Consider the following 18994-nt stretch of genomic DNA (forward strand, 5'->3'; position numbering starts at 1 on the left):
AAGAAACAAAAATGTAGCAATTGCAGATAAAAGAAAGTTGATGCATAATTTTATATTTTCTTTGTTTCTATAGTGACATTTTTAAAAATACATTTTTTGAAGCTGAAAGTCATTTTCCATCCATATGTTTTTATCACGTATAAAAATCTTTAATAATGTTTCTAATTCTATACTCTGCAACACAAATTTTTAATTGCTAATAAGTGATGCAACAACTGAAACACCAAAGTTTTTTTATTCATAATCAGTTTTTACAAGAAAAAATCTCCCAAGTTGAAAATTTTAAAACCACACATTAAAGGTGACCAATTGCAGAAAATTGAATTTTTTATTTCTGAAGTCCTATACTGATATAAGCAGTGAATCATTGAACATCACAAATTATACATAGAAAATATTACCATTTAGCTTGCAATTTGCTTCAAAAAGAAGAGATGCCACAAGTTCAGAGATCTCTGTGGCTTTGTCTTTCTTTGGATCCTGGAAATTATTAGAAAAAAATACATTGCTCCATATATGCAAGTATTTGTGTTGTGTTAAAAAAAATTACACTGTATGTTTTAGTATAAAATCTACAGTTAAAAGCTGGAGATTTGCAATCAGAATTATCTTCTGATTTTTATTACTTAATATGGTGCCACTGGCCTATTTGGTGTTATTTAATATGTGAAACTAATGATCATAATTAGCCTAATTCACAACAAAAAACTCCAATCATCAGATGTAAGTATCAATAAGCTGCTTAATTATAGAATTTCTTGGCCTATCTGATGTAGTGCTTACGTATTAAAAAAAACATGGTTCTGGAGGCTCCCATGGATACAGTACCTATATTGATTTTTGCTTCAAATATTTTTAAGAAAGTGATTATGAGACTAATTAAATTGCACTTCACCTATTTGGAGTTGATTCTGAGTAAGCATTTTCTAACAAATATTTGTTCGTAGAAGACAAGGAAATAGTAGTTACAGTAAACTCAAAAACTATCCAGCCTAATTGTGGTGGAAAGGCAGGCCAGGTAACAAAAAAATCTGGATAGGCCGGAGGTCTATAAATAATGCTGACTTCATACTCCACTATAGCATTAAAAATGCTCTTTTTATACCAAAATCCACTCTTATTCATATTTTCTGACCTATTAGTACAGACTGGTACTTATTTGATAAATATTTGTCATGCATTTCAAATTTTAAAAATTTATTACAGAAAATGTGAATCCAAGATTAAAAATACTGTACATATTTTAAAATAAATTTTATAATGTCTAACTTAATTGCAGGAAACATGGAAATCATATACACTATACAGTATGAATGCATACATTTTTAAAATAAACAAAACATTAATGTAAAATGTGAGCTTTAATTCTTGCAAAAATGATTTAACTTATTTTACTATTCATTGAGAAATTTTTGACAACTGTTCATTGATTACAAAAATGTGAAAAGGTGGGCCTAAAATGAAGGGGGCGGGAGAAATCCGCACTTTTTGCACATCTCAACTTGTATGCAGCACATGGGAAGATCATAGCAGACACCCGTTTGCAATGCCCTGGCAAAGTAAATTATTCTTTATTTTACTACAGTGAATTATTGTTTTCTAACTATGCCAAATATTATTTAACTGGGCAGTCAAGTAGTATATGAAAGTTAAATTTTATCCTGGAAAGGTATGGGGGATACATTAAGCTCCATAATATATCTTGAGAAGTTATCATTCAAACATTTTTTTAGACTTTTTGAAGCAGTTTATCGAAATATTTCTGCAATAATAATGATAATTAAAAAGAAATTGACAAAAATGATCATATTATTTTGTTATTGCTAATATTTCTATTCCTCCCCTTGAAATATTAAAATCGAATGAATTATTTAATGACTTTTCATATATATATTTTTTTCAATTTTTATTGCTCTGCACATGATTATTTAACTGGTGGATTATTATACAGGGTGGTTATAAAATAACTTTGCCAATATATGAGCTTCTAGCAGCCACAATCAACAGACGTGAATGAAATTCGAGATATGGGTGTTTCAGAGTATGCACTCAAGATTGAAATGAGAAACAAAAACCTATCGCTTGCGGTTACAAAATTTCAAAAAATTCAAATAGCAACACTCACTTTTTGTATCACAAAATCATTGGTGCAGTAAAAAACCATGAATGGCACTGAAACAGTATCTGTGGCCCATAAACGCTGAGGAGGATGCAGATAACAAAAAATTATCTCACTAAGGGGTTGGTGTGCTAACCACTTGGTTAGGAAATACATAAAAGTGAGTGTCGCTATTTGAATTTTTAGAAATTTTGTTTTCGTGAAAGATAGTTTTTTGTTTCTCATTCTCGAATGCATAATCTGAAGCATTTATATCTCCAATTTAATTTGTATTAGCTGATTTTCATAGCTGGTAGGTGTGATCTGGCAACACGCCCAACTAATATGCATATCAACAACAAGTGTGCGCCAGTGCCAAGCCCACCAGAAACATATATATTGTTTTGAGTGGAATGTGATCACTACTACCTCTACCACTTCTGCTTTACTATGTAACTTAATTATACACATCCATTATCGTTTTAATCTAATGTTAGCATGTAATAAATTATAGTTAGTTACCAACATGGTCTTGCTGTGTTTCGATCCTTCTCCCCTTCACTAAATTTTTGGCGATGTAAATAGGATCATATCGACAGAATTCCTATGATATGGATAAACCTTTGTTCGCACCATCGGTGAAAAATGCCAATTTTTGTTCAAGTTCATGCCAATGCTTGCGATCATTGATATCTTCTCAAGGTCATCCAAATGCAGTTTATTGATCTGCGATCGTTCAAATGAAAGGAGTTTGAGATGTAGTTCGCGATATTCTGATCATCGAAATTTTTGTGGTGTATGTTGAACTGACAATTTTGATGCGTTTTGGCTGTTTTTCCCAGGATTTTTTGGATGCTGGTATGCATTTAGGGTGGGTCTCTATTTTTTTTTTTTTTTTTTTTTGAATATTTAGAGGTAATTATATTATACAGTTTGTTATTCATTTTACTAATTTTTCTGAATCGTGTTTATACCAAAAAATTTGTTTAGAATTTCGGTAAATTTTTGTTCCTATCCCCTTGGAATGGCTAGTGCTGGATCGATTCAGGAACTTGATATTTCCGATCCGAATTCTTTCGAACTTTATGTCGAGCAACTAAAATTTTTTCTTAAGGCAAATTACATAGACGATCCAGGTAAAAAGCATGCCACTCTGTTGTCTACTTGCAGCATTAAGACTTTGGGCATTATTAAGACCTTGGTTTCTCCAAGAAAAGTTTCGGATGTCTCTTTTGATGAAATTTTAAACTTGCTCCAAAATTGTTTTTTGTCCGAAATTATTGGAAATTTTTTGACGTTTCAAATTTCATAAATAAGTTCACATAGGCATATGCAAAATTTTTTCAAAGGGGGTTTAAATTTTTTTTTATTCTCAGGGGGGTTTAAGTTTTTTCCTGCAAAATAACACTATAATCTTGGCTTGAGGAGGGGGGGGGGGGGTTAGAACCCCAAACCTCCCCTTTGCGTACGGCAATGCGAGTTCAGAGTAAACATGTGAAAGTGTTAATGCCTATGTTACTAAACTGCATAAACTCACCGAGGAACGTAATTTTGGAGGCATATTAACTTTCAGAATTCATCTGAGGCTTTATTTGCACCTTTTTATAAAACAGAGATCTGTCTAAAACAAAATTATTTCAGTCTATTGATGTTCTGTTTCATACAGGTTTCACTATTTTATATTATATTCTTTATCTCAGCCGCAGAATAATTAAATTATGTTTAAAATAATTACACTGCTGAAAAGAGAAAGAAGCCTTTTCCTTAATTGATAGAATCATCATTTTGTTCTCTCGCAAAAAAAAGTATGGTATATTGGCAGATTTATCATCTGACCACTGTGTACATGGAAAAGTACATAATAAACAACATAATAAATGAATATACAACTTACTCTTTCACACACAACATAATATGTGACAGCACTTTCCCCTTTTTTGGCACATTTTTTAGCCCGCTGAAGAATTTCCATTGCATTAGTCTCATCATTGTGAAAACAGATATTGATTATTGCTGTTGGATGAGCAAACTTTTTATACCTTGTGTTGGGTAGGTTTTCAGCCTCCTCAGTAACAATATTTAATAGGGTTGTTTTTTCATGGATAACAACATGATTTGATACACTGTCTTTAAGTTCTTTTAATGGCCCCTCAACCTTAAAAAAATTCAGCATATAAAAATCTACATTGAAATACTTTGATAGAAACATACAAAAACACTAGTCACTGCTTGATTTTACGAACCTCCAAATGGGGAACCAACATGTTTTTACAAACCAGTCCTGTTCCTGAATAATATGCCATTTCTTTGAACATCTTCCTGATTTCCGATTTTTACAAAATAATCTTACCTATGCTTGGGTTCGTAAAACAAGCATCGAATGTATAAACTGAATTTCAACTACTTCAATTTATGTAAAACATCGAATTGTTATGAATGGTTGAAATTATCATTAAATGTGCTTCTTTTGGCAGATATATTGTTATAGAGGAAAATAATTTCTTTGAACTTATCCAAGAAAAATGGGTTAGCGAATGAAATAGTTTAGAATGAGGATGAAATAAAATGTTACATTGTCATATGGGATGTAAAGTGAAGTCCTTACAAATCTTTTAACTTTTTGATTGGAAAAAGTATTCAAATAAAGCATTTATTTTGCAAGGGGCTTTATAGATATTAAAATACAAAATTAAGTTTTATTAAGATCCCTCTTCCTAAAATTTCCTATCAGAAAATTGTTTACTGACTTATAATGAGTCCAAGAAAAAAAGTTTAATGCTTCTTAGTGAAATAGTCTTTCCTCTCCTAACCAAGATAATTTGTTTCAGAATCACATTCGTAAGCTCAATCTTCATAACTGAAACATGATTTCCCATAGTTTCTATGGAAAATCGCATAATTCATTCCAGGTATGGCCTAAAATTTGAAGTTAAGTTTTATAAAACACTGTTAAAAAGACAAAAACTGAGTGAGAGATGAGCTGAAGAGCTTTACAATTGAATGAAGAAGAATTTAAAATAAGATAAGATATTTAAGATCTTTTTATTCTTTATGCCTATGTTCACAATCCAGTCTGGCTTGTAGGTATCTTATGTCAGGGGTCTTCAACTTATGGCCAGCAGACCAAATGTGACCCTCCAAGCTTTTGATGTGGCCTGCCAAGAATTTTTGGAAAACAGCTACTTTACATACAAAAATGATTAAATTGAAAAAAATCATTAAAGAGCTTTGGTCACCGAAATCTGTACTGCTGTATTTAGAACTATGAGATACTTTCTAGATTCAATAGTAATGTGTGCATTTGATGCACTAAATGGGCCATCACAATGAACTTGGGAACCTTGAGCCAAAACAGTTTTGAGGCCTATGATGATTTCATATAGGCTACATATTTCAAGAGACCAAATTCAGCATCCAAAAGGTATACAGAATTTACAGAAATGCTAAAAAAATACTTTAATAAAAGAATATAATTTTAGAATTATTAAAAAAAAATTACTTCATAATTAATGGAAATTTATAATTAATGAAAAAAAAGTTATGGAATTACTAAAAGAAATAAATGCAGAACTACTAAGATAGAAATAATTTCAGAACTGCTTATTGTTTTATGTTAGTGTGTGCATCCATCCACAACTAGAGCGTTCGACAGCGACAGCTTAGGCTACAAAACTGCCAAAAAATCTGTTAGCTTAAAAATTTGTAAGCCATGCTGCTCATTAGCCAAGCATCACTTAAGAAGGATATCTGACTTTAAATTTTATGATTTTCAGTACTAGACATTACTTCGGCATGAGAGAAAACGATTACATTGAGGGACAAACTATTGATAAAATATTTAATGCAGATCTGGTCTATTTGATGTTTAAACATGTTTTGAATATAAAAATAAATGAAAATTCATCAATAATAGAAATCTGCAACAGAAGCACATTTGATGCAACATGAAATGTAGCAGCAAGCATATGATGGAAATGTCTTATCACAATCAACAGTATTTCAGTGATTCAAACACTAGGAATATACTTTGTTTCCAAAGAAAGTGGTTCTGGTGCTCTTGCTAGTACAGATCATATTTTTGATAACAATTTTTTTTATACAACTAATATACTTTTCACGTGGAGACATAACTTTAAAATACCAACTTTTTTAAACTTTGTTTTCAGCGCTTCACTTAGGGCTACAAACAGCAAAGAATTCGATCCCTTCATTACAATGCCAACTGTTTCTTTTTCTGAAGAAGTAAATAAGATCATCACTTATTGCAATAATGAATGGATGCATCAGAATGCAGCTGAAAATGTGCGATTGTTTAATTCAGTAACAAAGAACATGCAATCAGAATACTCATAATGACTTAATAATACTTCATGACTTAATAATTTTATGCTTTTAGATTAAAAAATATGATAATATTTTGAAAGTTATATCCTAATCACACAACGTTATATATTATATTTAATCTGCATATACTCTACACCATAGTTTCCCAAACTTTTTGTTCCATCGCCCCCTTCATCTACAATTTTTTTCCTCTCATTGCCCCCAACTCAAGTGAACCCATAGGATCCTATGTTAAGTCTGTAGCTTCTATTGCCCCCTGGACCATTCCATCACCCACCAGGGGGTTATATTGCCCACTTTGGGAAACAGTGCACTACATGTATGGTAAACTTATACTATTGTTATTATTTTTACAAACTTATTTTATAACCTCTCCATTTTTATATTATGTGCTTCATTCACTTATTTTGTAACTAAATATGATGTCTTTAATGAATGATTTTTCATTTATTGTTTAACAACCTACCAGGTTGTTAAACCTACTTGGTGATAAATTACACTTCCTGTCAAAGCCTTAGAAAAAAATTTAGTGAAGCGAGACCATGCAGAAATTCAGCACATTTCATTTATCCTAAATGACCACCAAGAATTAGTGCTGCACTGGGATGAAAAGCTGCTCCCAGCATTCACAGATGTTGAAAAGGTTGATAGACTAGCAATAATAGCAACTTTTCAAGGCAAGGAGCAGTTGTTGGGAATCCCTGAAATCCTAACATTTTTGGGAGAAGAGCAAGCTATAGCTGTTCACAAAGCAGTGGAGAAGAAGGGTATAACCAACAAAATTCAAGTAAATTCTTGCTGTGATACGACAGCAAGCAACACTGGTCGAGGAGTTAATGGTGCCTGTATAAATTTAGAAAAATTGCTCAAGGGTGACCCGTTGTACCTTCCTTGCTGTCATTACATTTTTGAGTTAGAGTTAAGGAGCTGTTTTGACTCACTGATGGGTGCAACTTCTGGTCCAGACATGGCACTTTTCAAAAGATTTAGAGAAACCTGGACGAACTCGACATGATTGTTTACATAATTTGTAACAATGAAGTGCCTGATGATGTCTGCGCTACCATTCTTGGATTTCTTGAACAGACCTTTCTATGCAGAAACAACAGCGAGATAATTACAGAGAATTGTTGGAGTTCTTCGGAATGATGGCATTCTGAAGAATGGTATATGGTTTCATATACCAGGAGCTGTAAGTCATGCTAGGTGAATAACAAAAACAATTTATGCATTCAAGATACACCTGTTTAGAGATAAATTTCAGTTATTTTATATGGAGAATAACTCTATAAGAATAATATGTATTTTTCTTACTCTGGTGTATGTTCGAGAACAATATGTATTTTTCTTACTCTGGTGTATGTTCGAGAATAATATGTATTTTTCTTACTCTGGTATATGTTCGAGAATAATATGTATTTTTCTTACTCTGGTGTATGTTTGAGCCTGGTCGTCAGAAGCAATTACAGCAACTTATCATCATTTCGTATCATGTGTCAACTGATAAATTACAGTAAAACTTCTCAATAACGGAGACCTTAACAGCAACCCATGGGACAGAAGATTTTGTCAGCTAAAGAGGAGTGTCCATTAATGGATAGTAAAATACATTGAGGCCCATCAATTTAATTTTAACAAAGTGTTATGTAAAGGAAGGTTCCACTATATCAGGATATTGATCCAGAAATCAGAAAGGTTGCTGCAAAAATATTTTCCAATCATCTCTGGTACTTAGTTCCCGAAACTGTGCCTCTACTATAATTTGATGAAAATCTTCTGTTGGCAGATAAGACAAATATGACTCAATTTATGCTAGAAGCAGACAAATGTGAAGAAGAGGAAGAAGAAAAAAATCACTCAACTGAAGAGGTATATTCTGCATCAAAATGATCTTTCTTCCTTAACAAACATAGTTTTTTTGTGTAAACATAGTCTTTTTAACTCTTGGCACAAAAACATTCTTCACAAGATTTTCTACCCCCCCCCCCACGCACAGATTTCCTCAGTACAGACCCTTCAACATGGAGGGTTGATCTTACTTATGAAAGTGGATTTGAAAACAGTTAGTTGTGTGAATGATGTTGCAGAGAAAGACCTGTCAAACTCATTAAGGATTACAATAACATTATCACAAAAGATGAAACTAAGAAACAATTTGTTTTGCAGATCCTTGCTGGAGACAGTAAAAATACTCAACTGCTATTAAATTGCCTTTTAGAAAAAAAAAGTGTTCAATATGTTCACATTATGTTTTATTATAATATAGAAATTATTTCTGAATATTCTGAAGTTTCTCTCTAATAGGAGTTGTGTGCGTTATTTAAAACTCTAGTATTTCTTCAATTTTCTATGTTATTTAAGGTATTTATCGAATTCACTTTTGGGAAATTTGATTCAGAATGTTTTTAAACAATTGTTGGGGTGGCCTGGATATGTCCTCATGAATTTCTCTAAGAAGAAGCCTCAAATGCCTCAGCTTCAAGGCATTTCAGGGTCACCTAGCAGTAGTCTGATAGAGCTGAAGTTTTGCACAGCCTGTTTTTTTTTCGTTTTTGTTGATTGGAACAGGATTAGGGGGTAGGAGCAGCAAAATTTTAACGTTTAGAAAATTACCCATAGCTAAGGGCTACCCTAGTGAACACTTTATGGTGAAACAATCTGTATTTATATACAGTAGAACCCCCTATTATCTTAGCCTTGATGAACTGATTTTCGGGTTATTTTACTTTTTATAAACTGATTTTGAAAGTAGATACAGTAAAATGACTTTCGAAATGCATCTCAACTAACTGGTTTACAGAATGTCTATTCCAGTATTTTAAAAAGTGAACGATATCATCCTTTGGGGGCAGGAGAAACCATAGATAAAACATGGGGAAACTGGGTTAGCTTAGCGAGAGGGCAATCTTTTTTTTTCCTCCAGAAGAGGGGGATGATGAGACAAATAAGTTTATAAGACAATTAAGATAAACATTAATTACAATTAAGATAAACATTAATTACAATTAAGATAAACATTAATTACAATTAAGATAAACATTAATTACAATTAAGATAAACATTAATTACAATTAAGATACTCGATTAGGTAAACATTTTTCAGCTGTAGCTTGCGAGCAACATGGCACTCCCCAGTGCCATGCCAACTCATGGACCTACTTGGCACGGCCTCGTGATAAAGAGATTTAATTTAATACAAATTTTTGAGAGCAAATATTTCAATTTGTAGGCAGGCATATCCAGCTAGGTAGAAGCCACAGATAGAGTTGCTTGAGGGTCTATAGCAGTGGTTCCCTAGGGGTGCAGGAGAGCATTTTTACAAGTGCGACTGGTTATGTTGACTTATGTTGACTGATTATCAGGAAAATTAAAATAATAAAAATTGAATTTTTCAATTCCTAAAAAAATATGAGGCATACCAATATTTTGACTCCTCATCTTCTGACTTTTGCTGGCAGAAATGCATCACACAAATTTTGCATTGTTTCATATTTTAGTTGAGAAAAAATACCATTATTTTTCTAAACTATTTTGTGGTTTGTTTACATTGGTACTTTGCATTATTAGCATGCTTAGATTTGATACTGTCGTAAACACATGACTCAGAAAAAATGTCAAAAAATTAATTCAGTCAAGTGTCAAAGAAACAGTCGTTGCAACTGGGATCAATAAGTGAAAAACTATTCAATGAATCTTTTTTTCCAAATCTGAAAAAAAAAAGTTAAAAAATAGTATGATTTTTTTTGATTCATTTTTGAATTAATTTTCAAAAAAATGAAGCCAAAATTAAATATTAGCCATAGCTGAAAAGACATTAAACAATAAGTAAAGGAATTCATATAAATTAATTATAGGATAATTAATGTAATCAATTACAGATTAAAACCTTGAATTTTCCAACATATAAAACATATTGTCCAAGGGGATGTGGGAAGGTAAGTTGCATTACTCTGGGGGTGCGGGAAGGAAAAAAGGTTGGGAACCACACACACACACACTGGTCTATAGTGTTGTTAAAACAGCTCTGGCGCTTGCTGAAGTATATTTAGGAGTGCTCGTTGAAGTATATTTAAGAGCGCTTGATGATAAAAGGCGCTGAAAGATTATTTTTCAAGCCCTCTAAAGTAATCTCTGAAATGTTGTAAACTGTTGATACATTACAGTATTTCAAACTATATTCATTTGATCTTTTACATTTTTTCCCCACAAGTATTGTACAGTGTTTTAAAAATAATTTCATTATTCACTGTCTTATTACTTTTTCATTTAATCCAAAAATTCGGTGAGGTCCATATTACCTGAGGTTTCGTTTGAGTTAGGTTCGGTACACATTAGCTTGGATAATCGGGATCCTACTGTGTAACTAATTTTTTTATGGAAAGAAGGAAACCAAAAGAAACAACCAAAAACACATAAATTTTTGTTAATTTACTCTACATTGAGAGAATTGTTTCTCCATGACAATTTTTTTTATAGAAAGAAGTGACTTCAAATTTGATTTTGATTATTTTAATGTCTGTAATTTTAGTTATTAGGTTTTTAATTATAATTGTATGTAGAATAACCATTTTAATTTAACTCAATAATCTCAAAATTGATTTTACCTTTAATGAACGATTGTACCACATAGAAATCTTTGGGATAAGTTACCTGAAAGATAAAGATAGTGCATATTAGTTTTGTTAAATTAATTTATAATAAAAAAAGTTGATTAATTTCAACAGGCTAATTTATCATATAATCTCTCTATGAATCATTCTTCTGGGCATGACATCTGTAAATATAATTGCAGTATTCTCTAGGACTCCCACTAACTCACTTTAAAAATTGAAGATGATTTAACAAAAAAAAAAGTAGGACAAGTGTAATGATTAGAGTTACAGTAACGTATTCACATAGAATCATTCCACATGCAATGAATGGTTAATAGTGTAATGAAAAAAATGGTCTCTAAAATATGAATGACATCATTTCAATATGTATATATAATTTCTCTTAGTTTTCTGCAATCAATTAGTGTATTCCTAGACTGTTTACTTATGTTATGTATTTCTTTCTTGGCTTATATACCCAAGAAATAAATCAATTCCTGCTCTAACCAGAGGTTGACTTCAATTAAAACTGGAAAGAAGATATAATCAGTATTTTACTGTTAATAAAAATCTTTTATTTTTGTCTTTTCCTTTTTGATTTTCCAGCCTTAGTTTTTGCAACACTAATTTATATTTTACATTGCAGTTCCTTGCTGCTTCCAGAAGTTCTTTTAAAATATAGGAATGTTTTATTATATATAGTTATGTGAATTTTTTCTTAAAGTTCTTAAATAATGTATATTTTGCCAAAAGATTTGATACGTCAAGGGGAAAACCTAATTCTTCTACATCAGAATTATGAATATTACATGCCAGAAGAGGGTGTAGTTCTTCAAAGAGAATGAACTAGGTACATCAAATTGTGTGACATTGGACGCTATTTTTTTCGGGGAAAAAAAAACAGTTCAGTTAGTGACTGCACATCAAATCTTTATTAGGTGCCATATACCAGTACCCTAAGATTGACTTGGCCAATGCAGAAAAACACAGAGAACATTCAGAAATGACTTAGCAACAGAAATAAATTTGCACTAAGACAGTGTACTGGCAACCACAGGTAATTCTTTCTCTCTTTTCCATTTCTCTTCTCACAATAACTTGGATAATTTTTTCAAGGGGTGTTCCAAAGTCTATTGTTGTTATTGTCCAATGTGAACAAGTCCATTTACTCTCTAAAGATTTGATCTTGAGTAGTTGTGCCCAATAATAACCAATTCTATGATATTTAACTCATTATTTTTCTCTTGGATGCTCTATATCATCTACCTGGTATAATTTTCACCGACCTGAAATTTTGCCCTTGTCACTGTTATTCAGAATAAATGGAGAGAGTCTAATGGGTTGGGCATCAAAAGATATGTAGCTTTTTTCCTCTGTGCACAACAAATCATGAAGAGATATAGGTTCTTTACCATAATTATGCTCACTTGAGAGCAAGTAGCTTACAGGATAGTTTTGTTTTATCCAGACAGAAGTTTCTGACAACTCAAAACATTGATACATAATATTTCAAAACCTCAAACAAGCAAAAGGAAAATTTTAATATTGGTCCATGTACAACTCAAATGAACTGTAAAGCCCATAGAATATTTGCTTTAGCAAAATCATTAATTGTAATCCATTATATTTGCATTCATAGATATTTAGACAATTTTCCTCACTTACGATGGTACCTGATTTTGGGAGATTTAGATGGCTTTTTTTCTCAGCCAGAGAAAAGAAGTACTTTCCGGAAAGTACCTGATTTTGTTTAGAAAATTTGGTGAAAAGTAGGACGAACCCTGGAAAGTATGACATTTTAACAAAGGAGTCCTGATTCTATATCTATTTTAAAAAATTGATCAGAATTAAATGAAGCAAATGCAAATGTATTCTTACTTTAAAATAATCTGGTGTACCTGGTATGAGTTTTATGTTAATATCCTTTTTTTTTGCATAGTCTTGAACAATTTTTAGACATTCTGTTCCATAATCGAGGTCACAGTCTTTACACTTCATAATAAAAAAATGAGAAGTTCTCATAAAAAATAACTCAAAGCATTTGGTTATCAGGTACAATTTAATAAACTTGAAAAAAAATGTTTTATTAATTATGATCTATACTTTCATACACATATAATTTTACAATACATACAATACAAACATAGATCATGCTCATAAGCTTGTATTTTTTAAAGCAATTTTTTTTGTATTGAACTTCATTTTCCTAGAAGAAAAATATAGTACATGGATAGACATAGTATTTTTAGGGAATTTTCCATCTCAAATGTTTACACTTTAGAAAGTTTTTTTTTTTAATTTTTAAAAATGAGAGCTTTTTCCTTCGTATAATTATTTTGTTTCTCTCATTTCTTCCTTTGATTAGTTTTTTTTCTCCTATTGAACCCTATGGAACCTCTCCTACTGAACACCCTCCATTATTAAACTATTTTTTGAGCTCCAGTCCTATAAAATAGGGCTGTAACACATTTCAATCCACATTAGCCAATGCTTGTGATAGCTAAGAGTAAAATTAGGCAAATTTTTTGAACAAAACCCTCTACAGATGCATACATTATCAACACAAACTCGGAACGAGGAAGTAAAATTTTCATGCAAGAGAAAAAAGGTTACTCTTGGGACCTGAACTGTTATTCTTAGGAGTAGATTTGTGAAAAAAACAAAGGCGCATCATGCAGAAATTTGTAGAGCAGGGGGTAGATTCAACCAGTAGGAGAGTCAGACACTTTATGAGTGTATTTGAAGTTACCTAATTTTTGAAATGCTTTTGCTTCCCTCAGTTTGTCATCTCTCTCATTTACTGCTTATTTGGTAGCTTTATTTTATGTAAGAATTTCATATGTACACTAATATCTATGTGGAAAAAATTCAAATACTTTCATAAATTATCTCAACGTACCACATAAATAGAAACAATGTGTGGTACTTTGAAGAAAAAAAAGAAACAACCAATGTATACAGGGTGCGTTCAATAAGTAATGAGACCAAATTTATAAAAAATAATTTATTGGACATATTCGTACAATTAGTTAAAAATCTCCAAAAAGCACCCTCCTGAATCGATACATTTATGGAGGCGGTGTTTCCAGGCCTGGAAGGCCTTCTCCGGGAGGTCCTTTAGAGCAGATGTAACATGAGCCTGGATGTTTTCAATTGTGTCTGGGGGAGCCAGGTCAGGACTGCAGGGAGGCTGGGGAACCCGTGGGGTATGGGTCCCGGCCAGGAAATCGTTGACAACGCTGTGGTTTGGCATGTTATTGTGATGAAGTTTCCATGCATCCTTGATGTCACTTCAGCAGCGCGCGACCCTTCTTTTCGGCCTTTTGAGCACTTCCAAGTAAAAAGCTGCGTTCACAGTGGTCTCAGTAGGTACGAATTCATGGTGGACAATGCCTCTGACATCAAAGAAGACAATGAGCATGGTTTTGATACTGGACGCGTCCTAGTTTTGTTGATTCGGGAAGTTGATGGACGTCCACTGCGGGGTTCGCCTGCAACATCCTCTCGGCCCTCGTTGAATGACTTGTGATATCGGTGAACTTGTGATTTGGACAAACTATCACTCCCAAAGGCCTGCTGAATTAATAGAAACATTTCGGTGGTGGACTTCCCAAGTTTAACGTAAAATTGGATAGCGTAACGTTGCTCCATAGAACAATCCATCGCACCGTGTTACATTAAGTTCAAAACGGGCTTCACAGAACGCACGTCCTGACTTTCCAGCAGCTCGGAGATGACTGAGTATGGGTGCGTTATGAAGCTAACACCCCCTCCACCTAGCCCAGCAGGTTAGAGGGCGCTGCGGTGTATAGTTGCATCTGGAAAAAATTGGTCTCAATACTTATGGAACGCACCCTGTATGTATTGTTCTGAGAAAGCAAATACACACACTTATTCTGCCTATTAAACCCGCTGGGGTTCAGTTTTCCTATTTGATATTTTAAGATATATTTATCTTTTTTTACATATTTCCTTTAAAATTATATCTCCTCAATGACAGATACTTCTTGTTAGTGAATTAAATTTTTGGTCTTATTGGTGTCTGTTAGTGAGAGCTTCCACTCTCTGTACATTTTTTTCCATAATAAGACATTATGTTCACCTTTTTCGACTATGTTTTGCTATAATTTACTTTTTATTTCAAGGCAATAGACCTCTTTCCTGGATATTATGATGAGGTGAACTTGGAAAAAAAAAGTCATCTGGTCTGCACTAGGAATGAAACCTGGGTTCTTTTGGAAACTGGGCAAGTGCACTACCATGTATACCACTGGAGACACGACCATGCCTTCCTCATTTCACACACTGTGTCGTGAAGCACTAAAGTAGAAGCATTAGTATCATCTTATGACTTTTCTTTTCCAGTTCACCTCAGCTTAATATGCAGAAAAGGTATTTATTTGATGCCTTGGGTTGAGAAAAAGCCCTCTCACTCACTCTATCATCCCATCGGGGGAGGGGGGGGGGACAAAATGACAAAATCCATTGGATTTTATGATTTAGATGAGACAAATATGGGACAAACGCTCTCATCTAATTTATCAGATCTCACTAATCAATATCTTTGTATAACACTGACAATGCTATCAGAATTTTGATAAAAAAAAAAAGTTCCTAATGAAACTAGAACTGTCATGTTTGTAAAGGATATTCAGAGTTCTCTTAGTATTGAAGTTTTCATAAAGAGACAAAGAATACTGCTTATCACCTGAATCACGACTGTTTCATTAAAAAAAGTTATCATCCTATCATACCAGGTTCTTCAGTAAAGAAAACATCCACACACACTCACACTAGAATTAATTAGAAGTACATACTGAAGACAAATAAAAAGTATAAATTAAATTCATTCATGCAGCTCAAATTTACAAGAGTTATTTAAAAGTTTGAATTCAATTCATTCAAAATAATATTATTTTGCTGCTAAGTTGGGTTTATTTTTTTTTATCTTTCTGAAGAAAACCCCATTATCCCTATCCTATTCATGCTAAATTTAACTCACTTTACGCGATTATTTTGTAGGACCAATTAATTGCATAAAGCGAGGGATGCTTGTACTTCAGCACCTCACATCACAGTGCAAAAAATAAGGAATGCAGGGTCATATATTGTAGTACACTTGCCCGGTTTGCAAAAGGACCTGGGTATGAATCTCATCAGAGACCAGATGACTTTTCTTTCTGAATTCACCTCAGCATAATATTCAGAAAAGGTCAGTTTCCGTGATGTATTGGGCTAAGAAAAAGCCATCTCACTCTCTTTACTTTTTATTGTTTACTAAAAATGAACTGAAGATATATTTTCAAATTTATATAGAATCATTCATGCTATTTCAGACTTCGGGAAAAATAAGATGCATCAAGAATTCTACAATGATATAGTTTGTAAGGTTTTTATTAAAACTTACTAATGGATGAGAAATTTTCCCAAATCTCATAGCCATTCATTTCTGAATCAGCTATTATTTCATTATTTAAATTTTTATAGTTAATTCACTTGGTTACTTTTTAAATAGTTTTTTGAGAGCAATCCAGGTTTAATTTTCTTGAATAAATCTTTACCTCTCTAATTTCACTCCACTTTCAAACTTTAGAGGGTATCGGTAGCATTCCTTTGAACATCAGAAAAAATAGGATCCTCATATTACTGTGAAAAAAAAAAGCCCTATGATAATAATGTGATCAATATGCTGCCGGATATTAAAATAATGGGCTTTGATTCAGTCAAACCTGGATCACAAACCTGAAAAAAAAAACCTTGCTTTTTTGGTTCAGTTGAAAATCAACATTGTTTTTTGCCAATCAAATTTGCAGAAATTGAAATGCTGCTGAAAATTATTATCATACTTGAGAAAAAAAAAATTGTCTACTACGATAGTCTAAAAAATCTGAACCTCACATTACTTATCATACCAGTTTGGTACCACAATCTCTTTGAAAGATACCAGCAAAAATTGCAACCATTGGCGATGGTTTGTGATTTGCACTAAGTTGTTGCTTCAGTTTCTTTTATGCCAGTGTTTTGCAAAAATGGGGGGGGGGGAATTTAATATTGTGTAAGGTTCAAAATTCTAGCATTTAAAAGGAAATTAGTCAGCTAAATTAAAGCCAAGTTGGACATTGCTTTCGGTGGCTCTACCCTACTTTTTGTTACCATGACAAGATGAGCAACTAAAATTATGATCATACTTGAAAATTTTGGAAATTATTATCAAAAGGCAATTGGTGAAGTGGATAGACGAAAATAATGTATTGTCGGATACTCAGCATAGATTCAGAAAGGGGAAGTCATTTGTATAACAAACCTCCTTTGCTTCTATGATCATGTGACTAAGGCTTTGGGTAAGGACAAAAATGTAGACGTTTATCTTGATTTCTAGAAGGCATTTGATCGGGTCCAACATAGTAAACTCTTGAAGCATTTACACGAGGTTGGGGGGCAACTTGCTGAATTGGATAGAATCATAGTTAAGAGATAGGTCACAATGGTGATGAATAGGGACTTCTCTGATTTTCTTATGTCTCAATTTGCCTTTTTCTAACACTTTCATCATGTAAGGAATTTTCTGACCTTTCTCCTTCACCTATTTGCATTATCCCAAAAAGATGGAGATTACTTGGTTAAACTGTGAAATTTAAGTTTGTCTGAATCATCATGTTTTGCTCTATCATTTTAGTATTCTTGATAGTTAACCCTTAGTTTTGGAACATGTCAGATGTTAATATGAAGAATAAAAATTATTTTCATGGCTAAAAAATTAAAACCTTATGTTGACAGCTAATACTATTTTGACAAAACCTAGTAATCCTTCCCACTTTATTATGTATGCACATACACACGAATGTGAACTGGGAATATAAGATATCTATTTTTGTCTTGTTCTTTTTAACCAAGTTTCTCATTGACCAACTATTCAGCCAATGCCTATAAATTTAAATCTGTTCCACGGGCTATTATGAAAATTTTTATTTTTTGACATATAATTTCTAAATCATTTTTGATTTGATATTTCTTTTCAAAAATTGTTTTCGTTGTCCTGTCATAATCATTAAATTACTATATTAACTTCGGTGAAAATCTGATGTAACGATACCCTCTATAAAAATAATTGCCAATATAATGATATTATTCTCTAGTCCTGATGTGCTTTTCATGGTGCTAATATACTCTATCTGTAACGGTAACTCTTTTATAACGATACATTTCTCTGCTCCCTTGAGTATAAATACACTCAAACCTGTTTTTGTGCGGTGGAAAGGGACCGCATAAAAAAAAAACGCATTACAAAAACTCACACAAAACTTCACGAGTAGCTATAAAAAATATTTTTCGCAACACATTTAAAAAGTATTTTTTTTATGCGGTGGATAGGGGCCGCATAAAAAAAGTCTCACGTAGAAAATAACTCAAAACCTTATGACATAACTAAGAATTGCTTTTTTAAATGAAATCAAGACACAAGGCTTGGCAGCGGGGCCGCAACTAGGTCAGCCGGTGCAACAAAATGCATTTTAGCGCCCCCTCATAATATTGAAGGAGAGATTAAAGAGTGAAATTTGCGCCCCCTCTAGTATAGCGCCTGCACCCCCCTAGTTGCGGCCCTGCTTGGCAGATACTTGGAATCTCGCCAAACCTTTTGGAATCTGATTGAGAAAATACACATGCGAACATTTTTAAATATATTATTTACATATGTAATTATTTTACACATACAAAACGTTTTTGTATGCCTCTTATAGTGGATTCAACTAATCCAAATTCTTTACCAAGAGCTGTGGATCCTTCACCTTCTGCTATTTGTTTTAAAATCGTAGTCTTAGTTTCTAAGGAAATTGCCTTTCTCTTCGCTTTGTTTTTGCCCTTATTCATTTTCAGAGATTATGTCGAAAAATAAAATAAAAATCCTAAAACTTTATATCTAAATGGAAAAAATAATAAATTTACCTTCAATTTACGCTTA

General features: G+C 32.7%; 1 protein-coding gene across 5 annotated transcripts in view; it reads right to left on the minus strand.

Annotated features, from left to right (window-relative positions):
- Positions 1-216: 216 nt before the first annotated feature.
- The window catches only part of LOC149067637 (D-ribitol-5-phosphate cytidylyltransferase-like), a 39091-nt gene continuing 20313 nt past the window's right edge, over positions 217-18994 (minus strand). For 2 of the 5 annotated variants that reach the window (XM_089252550.1, XM_089252547.1), the window contains 5 exons: positions 12913-13026; positions 11047-11092; positions 6244-6332; positions 3993-4253; positions 217-480 (listed from right to left, as the gene is read on the minus strand). In XM_089252550.1, coding sequence (XP_089108676.1) covers positions 382-480; positions 3993-4253; positions 6244-6332; positions 11047-11092; positions 12913-13026 — 609 coding nt within the window. In that variant the 3' untranslated portion in view covers positions 217-381. Of the gene's footprint in view, positions 481-3992; positions 4254-6243; positions 6333-11046; positions 11093-12912; positions 13027-18994 lie in introns of those variants that run through there. The other 3 variants (XM_089252549.1, XM_089252548.1, XM_089252551.1) reach the window with 3 other exon arrangements.

Source organism: Pholcus phalangioides, unplaced genomic scaffold (assembly GCF_987345545.1).
Source record: "Pholcus phalangioides strain wild (caught in Gottingen) unplaced genomic scaffold, Ppha-v1.0 ptg000029l_1, whole genome shotgun sequence".
In the NCBI taxonomy this organism is placed as follows: Eukaryota; Metazoa; Arthropoda; class Arachnida; order Araneae; family Pholcidae; genus Pholcus; species Pholcus phalangioides.